At 50.7% G+C, this 8,962-nt stretch overlaps 1 protein-coding gene across 1 annotated transcript; it reads left to right on the top strand.

The window, feature by feature from the left end:
- Positions 1-3,451: 3,451 nt before the first annotated feature.
- Positions 3,452-7,050, top strand: LOC310812111 (voltage-dependent calcium channel gamma-7 subunit-like; the record flags this gene model as incomplete). The annotated part of the gene is made up of 4 exons (XM_083680532.1): positions 3,452-3,647; positions 4,614-4,703; positions 6,216-6,356; positions 6,989-7,050. 4 exons carry the CDS (start codon positions 3,452-3,454, stop codon positions 7,048-7,050), a joined length of 489 nt encoding a protein of 162 aa, XP_083536658.1.
- Positions 7,051-8,962: the final 1,912 nt, after the last annotated feature.

Here is an 8,962-nt window from a genome sequence, read left to right as displayed (position 1 = left end):
GAGGCCCAATCAGACGTGTTGAGTTGACAGAGTCTGTGTCTGTGACTGGTGTCTCTCTGTGGCCGTTCTCTGCCCTGGACAGCGATGTGTGTCCAAGCAGAAAGTCCTTCTCTCCCTCTCCATTCAAAGCCTCGCCGTACCGCTTGACCTTGCAGATCCAAGTAGCCTATGTGTCACTCAGAACAGTCTCACCCTCCACTGCCCCATCCTCTCTCCCTGTCTCTCCACCGGTTGCCTGGGGAGGAGGGGGGGGGGGGACAGTCCCCCTGCCCTCCACCGTCCTGCGAGGACCGTGTTCGTTCAGTGACTTGTGAAGGGCTTCAAAGCCAAAAGTCAAAGTCTGGTTCATTTGTCGTTTCATTGAATATATGAACACAACGCAACGAAACCCCTGAGAAAGAGCAGCTCCACAACGTCAGTCAACATGATGAGAGAACGGAACCAAAACAAAAGATGAAATAAAACATAAACACCAACAGTCATAAACATTAAATACAGTAAATCATTTAATATACAGAATTTTATATAGCAGCAGTAAAGGATGTTTGTGTAGAGCGCAGAGTGCAATGTCACTGAGCAGGAGGGGAGGGGGGGGTGGTGGGGGAGGAAAGGGGAGGAGGGGGGAGGAAGGTGGGTGGAGGGGGGAGGGGGGTGGAGGTATAGTTATACAGCAGCAGTTGACTGGGTTAACACCAGACAGGTCCGGGCGCTTTTCCTACCATATCAAATATTGTTCCTGGTGAGTCATCTGGACTGAGAGAATCCATTCTGACATTGCTGAATGTGCTTTGCTGCATTTCCAATGAGCGATGAGGTCATCCCTCTCCACAGAGCTCCTCTCCTGTTGTTTTTCTCACCGGCGGAGGGTTTCGGTGAGAGAGCGCGCGCCGTGATTGGTCGGTGAGGCTCACCTCTGTTCTCACGCTGTGCCGTGAGGTCGTTCGTGACCTCGCCAGTCACATGGTTCTCTTGTTGCTTTCTCACCTTTGAGAGAAAATCGGTCGGAGGATAGAAGTCGTGTTTTCGCTCTGCATGCCCTATTTGATTCATTTCCGCCTAAAAAACAGACCCAAAATAAACTGCTTATAACATTAGAAATATGATGATCAGATGCAAAAGCAGGATGCCATTTGATACAGTAGGTAACACCTTGAAGTTGTGTGTGAATATGTTCAGATCATAGTTCAGAATAATATACTACACATGACAAGGAGAGAAAGTAAGGATTAATGAAATTAATAATCACATTAAAGCAGAATTTGGGCCCAATTATGGACCTGTCCAGCCTAAGAGGTTTACAGATGTGCAGAGAGTAGGGAGGTGCAGGGAGCAGGGAGGTGCAGGGAGCAGGGAGGTGCAGAGAGCAGGGAGGTGCAGAGCTATAGACCTGGTCTCATCTGTCCACTTCAACTGATCTCACTCCTTCAACTCAGTCAGTGCCGAGGGTGAATAAAGTCGCCTTTATTCACCAAAAATGCATAAATGATGCTGCTTCATTCTGTAGCCAATCAGAGTATTGTTGCTAGGTAAACACCACATAGAACACTTGGAACACTCTAGGTGGGGAGAGTTCTGGAATTCTTTGGCAGTTGGTGGGTTAAGTTCTTCTCTCGCTGTTGTGATCTGATCCACTACAGTTCAATTCCTGAACTAGGCTACACTGAACTGAAACTGACCCCAATCCAAACCCCCAGCTCATGGTACCAGAGGAGGCCAGAGTTTCAGCCCCAAAGCCAACGTGTTTTGTGTCACAGAAGGTAGACCAAGGTCTTTGGGATGTGATGTCACTAGGAGGGGGGGTCAGGCACGGTTAGCAGCAGTGACCACGGTTAGCAGCCCTGGCACGGTTAGCAGCAGGGACCACGGTTAGCAGCCCTGGCACGGTTAGCAGCAGGGACCCACACACTACAGATATTCTTTAGAAAGATGGCAGCATACAGTCGCTAACTAATACCGGTGGAATAAAATGGAGCCAGTATGTGTTTTGACATTGTCAAAGTCATTTGTCATTTTTCTCTAAGTTTTTAAGGTCAGTCCAGTATCTGACTTACAAGTACTATACCACGGTCGAACCAAACCTTTTTAATCTTGTTTTTAAACCCTGTCTTTGTTATTCCATATGCAATACTTATGAGGTGAGAAGTACCAGCATAAGTACCAGCATAATTTTTTTTTAATGAAAACTCAACAGTTTCACTGGTATCTTAGCTACATCGTAATTACATCTCAGAAGGAAGGTCAGACCACCTTGGGAGTTGAACACAGGGGCAGGTATACAATTCAACACCGTCTGGGTCCTTCAAACCCATTTTAACTCATTTAGGGTGAAAGGAGGAATTCAGGGAGGTAAAATCGAGAGCATTAAATCCACCAGAGCAAAGCGTGTTCATCACCATGTTGTTCTTCCAAACACAATTAAATAAGACCTTGTCTATTTTGGTGCGGGCATCCTTTGAAACCTCCAAACGCTAATGCAGTGTAAATTAGCCTAGAGAGAACTAGGCTCTACTTTAGCAACAATGACCTTCCTGTTATGCCACAACAAAACAAACTGTTTTAACTCATTGAATAAAGTCATGAACAAAGTCGCCCAAATTGTCAACATTCTAGAGTGCCGAGGGTGACTTTATTCACCAAAAATGCATCAATTATGATGCTTCATTTTGTAGCCAATCAAAGTATTGTTGCTAGGTAAACACCACATAGAACACTGGGCACTCTAGGTGGTGAAAGTTCTGGAATTCCTTGGCAGTTGGTGGGTTAACATGGTTAATTGTTGAATGAGAAAGTAGTTCCCCGGATGTCTCTTGCATGCAATAAAAAGCACCAACTGTACCAGTAGGTTCAATCTCTGTTGAGGCAACAATGGGTTAACATTCTCACCTCAGCTACAGCTCTGGTCCCCATCTCTAATAATGCCAAGGTATTTAATTGTTCAGTGGAACATTTGAAATGACGGTATCCATGCAGTACATGTCTTAACCAGAAGAAGTTCGCATTTAGCAACATTTAGAGACCAGAAGCTTCAGAGAAAGTGTGAATGAGCTGAATACTGTAGTTTTACCAATTTACCAAATGTTTTCAATGTCTTACCTGGGTAAATAGAGGTCAAATAACACTATATACCATTGGTCAAGCCTCACTTCTGATCCTCTCCTCCTCTCCTCCTCCTCTCCTGTCCTCCTCCTCTCCTCCTCTCTTCCTCCCCTCCTCCTCTCCTCCTCCTTTCCTCTCCTCCTCCTCTCCTCCTCCTCCTCTCCTCCTCTCCTGTCCTCCTCTCCTCCCCTCCTCCTCCCCTTCTCCTCTCTTCCTCCCCTCCTCCTCTCCTCCTCCTTTCCTCTCCTCCTCTCCTCCTTCCCTCCTCCTCTCCTCCTCCTCTCCTGCTCTCCTCCTCCTTTCCTCTCCTCCTCCCCTCCTCCTCCTCCTCCCCTCCTCCTCCTCTCCTCTCCAGATGAGCTCGTTCAGTGCGCGGGCCCTCACGCTGCTCTCCTCGGTGTTTGGGGCGTGTGGTCTGCTGCTGGTGGGCGTGGCCGTGTCCACAGACTACTGGCTGCTGATGGAGGAGGGCATCGTCCTGCAGCAGAACCAGAGCATGGAGGTCAAGATGGCCCTGCACTCTGGCCTCTGGAGGGTCTGCTTCGTGGCAGGTAGGGGGCGATGATGATGGTGATGGTGATGATGAAGATACACATTTGAGAAGCATGTGATGATGGTGGTGATGATGATGATGATGATGGTGGTGATGATGATGATGATGATGGTGGTGATGATGATGATGATGATGGTGGTGATGATGGATGATGATGGTGATGAGGATGGTGATGAGGATGAGGATGATGATGAAGATACACATGCAGAAGCACTTGATGATGATGAGAAGAATGATAATGATGATGATGATGAGGATGATGATGGTGATGATGATGATGATGGTGATGAGGATAATGAGGATGATGAGGATGATAATGATGATGGTGATGAGGATGATGGTGATGATGAAGATTCACATGCAGAAGCACACATATACAGTTCACATTTTCATACTGATACGCATACTACTGATGCATACAGTGCATTTACCAGGGGAGGCACACACACGCACGCACACACGCACGCACACACACACGCACGCACACACACACACACACACACACACACGAAAGGTAAGGTTGCTGGTGTCAAGTAGAATCAGTGTGAGTGTGAAGGAAGTGTCCTCTCTCTGTCAACCACTCCAGGTAAACCACTTCCTCTGTATCGCCCCTGTATGTCTGCTCATCTCCTTGACAAACCTTTCTACACTCTCTCTCCTCCTGGCCCTTCTCTCTCTCTCTCTCTCTCCCTCTCTGTCTCTCTCTCTCTCTCTCCTCCTGGCCCTTCTCTCTCTCTCTCTCCTTCTCTCTCTCTCTCTCCTTCTCTCTCTCTCTCTCCGCCTGGCCCTTCTCTCTCTCTCTCTCTCTCTCTCTCTGTCTCTCTCTCTCTCTCTCTCCTTCTCTCTCTCTCTCTCTCTCTCTCTCCTTCTCTCTCTCTCTCCTTCTCTCTCTCTCTCTCTCTCTCTCTCTCTCTCTCTCTCTCTCTCTCTCTCTCTCTCTTCTCTCTCTCTTCTCTTCTGTCAGGACCAGAGAAAGGGAGATGCGTTGCATCAGAATACTTCACTTCTGAAGCGGAGATCGAGATCACGACCGAAAACACAGCGAACATCCTGAGTAAGTGTTGACACCACTGCTTTGTTCACAGCCTTGTCTCTCCTCCTGGCGGGAGCTGTTCTCCTCCATCCCCTCTAGTTCACAGCTACTTCATGTGATTTAAGACGTTGAACGTCAAGGAAAGGTGACAGCTGGTTCACGCGTAGGCAAAGCCATCCATCACATGTTCAAGAGACAGAGGCTTAAAAGCTGACACGTTTACGCTCCTCTGTAGCATTCAACAGTTGTGACATGATTGCACTGGCAGCCTCCACCCCCAGCCTCAACCCACCACCCCCAGCCTCCACCCACTGCCTCCACCCCCAGCCACCACCCACAGCCTCCACCCCCAGCCTCAACCCACCACCCCCAGCCTCCACCCACCAACCCCAGCCTCCACCCACTGCCTCCACCCCCAGCCTCAACCCTCCACCCCAGCCTCAACTCTCCACCCCCAGCCTCTACCCTCCACCCCCAGCCTCAACCATCAACCCTCAGCCTCCACCCACCACCCCCAGCCTCCACCCACTGCCTCCACCCACCACCCCCAGCCTCCACCCACCACCCACATCCCCCAGCCTCCACCTCCAGCCTCCACCCAGCACACCCAGCCTCCACCCGCTCGGTTGTCCTGTTTGTAGCCTTCCTACGGGGTGTTTAATGGTCATGAGCTCCCTGCCTTATTGGTATTTGTATGTTGTGGTGGTTTTAACTCCAGGCAGGGGGCTCTACAGAGCGGAGCGGTCCAATTACACCAAGTTTAAACGCAATAAATGGTTAAATGTCACAGAGCAACGTGTTATTATGCTTATGGACATTTGCCTTTAGCACACGGTATCATTTAGCATCATTAAAAACCTGGAGGTCAGCATAAAGGAAGGAATTTGCCCTTGGAATTAATGTCACACGTTCATTCTTTAATATAACAGCTCCTTCTTTCTGAGTGACAAGTGGTCGAATTTAATGGGGATAATGGGACTAAAACCTGTAGCTAGCTGTTACATATTCACTGTATATCACGACCTCTCGTACCATATTGCTTTAATAAATCATGTATTTCTGTGCATATCTGTTCCAGACATGAATTCCAGTCGACCCGTTAAAGTCTGTGTTATTAATTCATAATGTAATGTAGGAAGTGAGGGATGTGATGCATATGGCACGTTTTCAGTGTATCATTTATGTTTCACTCCTAACTTTCATCCTGAGGAACCTTCATTCCTGTGTGTGCACATTCATATTGTTCATAAACAATGTTTCATGATTAATGGATTTCGGTCACAAAGTTTACTCTGTAATTTTCAGAGCGTGACTGTAATCCCTGGATTAAAACATGTTCCCAGTGTCCATATTTCACTGGATTTAACGACGGTGGAGATCAGGGGAGGCTGGCGGGGGCAGAAATCACAGGCCGGGCAAACAGACACGTGTTTGATTTGTTGAAACCATTCCTCGTTGCGTCCCATGCGTTCCAACGAGCCTCCTGGTCCTCCTGGTGTCTGAGTGTCTCCCCCTCCTGTCTCCTGTGATCAGAGATGGTGCGGACGGCCACTCCCTTCCCCATGGTGTCTCTGCTCTTCGTCTTCACCGCCTTCGTCATCAGTAACATCGGACACATCCGCCCCCAGCGCACCATCCTGGCCTTCGTCTCCGGGATCTTCTTCATTCTGTCAGGTAAGGGGTCCTAACCCTAGCCCTAACCCTAGCCCTAACCCAGCCCTAGTCCTAACCCAGCCCTAGCCCTAACCCAGCCCTAATGCTAACCCTAGCCCTAACCCTGGCTCTAGGCCTAACCCTAAGTCTAGCCCTAGCCCTAACCCAGCCCTAATGCTAACCCGAGCCCTAACCCTGGCTCTAGGCCTAACCCTAAGTCTAGCCCTAGCCCTAACCCTTCCTCTACCCCAAACCCTAACCCTAACCTTAGCCCTAACCCTATCCCTAGGCCTAGCCCTAACCCTAACCCCATCCCTTACCCTAACTCTAACCTGATGAGGACCAGGGGGGTAGAGGAGGCTGGAGCTAGCCCTGCCAACGGCTGGGAGTGTCTGTGGAAACGCAGCTGGCCATTGGCACAGACTGGCACACATTGGCACAGACACACACTGACACACACACACACACACACACACACACACACACACACACACACACTAACACACACACAGTGTTGACACCGTTGGAGAACTGTGTCTGTTGATAACAGCCTTCCTTTGGCAGTTGTTCTCGTGGCGATTACAATCGCCGATTGGACGATGAGGCAAAGTGGCTGACTGGTGTAGTGTGTTCTGATTGGTCGGTGTTCTCAGGCCCGGGGCAGGAACCGTACCGATTGGTTATTGATGTTAGCTTGGCTAAAAGCCGGCCGTGAGCCATCAGTTGTAATCTGTGGATGACATCATCAGTTTCCTGTGTGGGCGTCACATGGCTTGTTCACAGATGGCTAGCTTAGCATGAGGCGCAGGGGAGGCTGGTGGAGGTAGAAATCGGTCCACGCATTACAACGAGCCCGTCCTCCGACTTCTACCTCCACCAGCCTCCCCTGATGACATGCTGCTCACAGTCCTTGTCATTGGCCTGCAGTCACACGCTGTTTCAGCCGTAGATAAGTGCTCTTCTAGTTATCGCGACAGAGAGGTCTTGTCAGGGCCGCAGGCCAGGGGAAAAATCAAACCACCGCAGCCTCAGATAACGTGTCCCCAGAAACAACACGAGGAATCGACTGGCCGCTGTTCAGAAAATAATGACTTTTGTTGTTGTTGTTGTGTCTTTCATTCTCTCTGTCTGAGGAGCTTCCAACACATTTCTGCTGCTTGGCAGCCAGACACCGTTCACTGCGCCTTTGTTGAAATATTACTGTGGTTGTTGTTGTTGCGTTGGAATTCCATCTCCTTGATATCTCCACACAAAGGAAGAGCAGCTCAATGAATCAGTGGCTTATGCACCGACCCTCAGATCGAGACCTCCATATGCTTCTAGAACCAGGAGCATTCGGAACCCTGCTGTCTCAGAGAGGCTGTTCTGGCTGTGGAACAGCTTTCAGAGGGGGGGAGGTGGCTGTTCTGTCTGTGGAACAGCTTTCAGAGGGGGGGAGGTGGCTGTTCTGTCTGTGGAACAGCTTTCGGGGGGGGGGGGGAGTGGCTGTTCTGTCTGTGGAACAGCTTTCAGAGGGGGGGAGGTGGCTGTTCTGTCTGTGGAACAGCTTTCGGGGGGGGAGGTGGCTGTTCTGTCTGTGGTCGCCAGCAACAGCAGGGCGGAGAGTGGAGCAGTTAGCAACAGCGCCCCCTGCTGGGGCAGTGAGAGGAAGCCAGATCCCCGTCCCCCTGCCGTCCCTGTGGCTGCCTCCTCCCCTGCTGATGTTGTTGTCGTGGCGGCCGGGAGGAGCTGATTATGCAGCGGCTGGCTGTGCTGGGTGGAGGGTTGGAGGGTCAGATGGGGGGGGGGGCAGGGGAGGGGCCGGGGGGGGGGGGGGGGGGCAGAGGGCCGGGATGAAGTAGTGACACGTCCGTAATGAGGTCTCTACACCCCTTTTGTGTGTGTCCTTGTTTACGGACACAGACAGGAGTTGGAGTTACGCTGTTTGCAGGATAATGAGACCACATTATCCTGTATTATGCAAAATGCTATACAGAAAACTGTTGGCGATTAAACAAAGTCAGCTATTTTCTGGTAATGACCGGACAATATTACGAAATTAATAATTCACAGAGGTGCTGGTTTAGTTGTTGTACGGTGGTGTATTGATAATGGCAGCAGTAGCATCTGTGTGTAATTTGTCATGGTGTTATTCTCATGTTGTGGTGGGATTTCTGATTCTCCTCATAAAAGGACGCCAGCAGGGGATAACCCTGGAGGCTCTCTGTCTCCTTCAGGTAGAAACGTTGGGGTTCGGAACCAAACAATAGTGGTGTTGTTTGGTCTCAATCCAGACGTTTGGTTACAGTCTGTCTCAGTCCCTGTTCTGTCAAACACATGGGAGGCTGGGGGAGGCTGGGGAGGCAGCAGGGGAGGCTGGGGGAGGCAGGAGGAGGCAGTAGGGGAGGCTGGGGGAGGCAGCAGGGGAGGCTGGGGGAGGCTGGAGGAGGCAGTAGGGGAGGCTGGGGGAGGCAGCAGGGGAGGCTGGGGGAGGCTGGAGGAGGCAGTAGGGGAGGCAGCAGGGGAGGCTGGGGGAGGCAGGAGGAGGCAGTAGGGGAGGCTGGGGGAGGCAGCAGGGGAGGCAGGGGGAGGCTGGGGGAGGCTGGAGGAGGCAGCAGGGGAGGCTGGGGGAGGCAGTAGGGGAGGCT

The sequence above is a fragment of the Argentina silus genome (assembly GCF_951799395.1).
Source record: "Argentina silus genome assembly, chromosome: 11".
In the NCBI taxonomy this organism is placed as follows: domain Eukaryota; kingdom Metazoa; phylum Chordata; class Actinopteri; order Argentiniformes; family Argentinidae; genus Argentina; species Argentina silus.
This window is presented reverse-complemented; position numbering and strand designations above follow the sequence as displayed.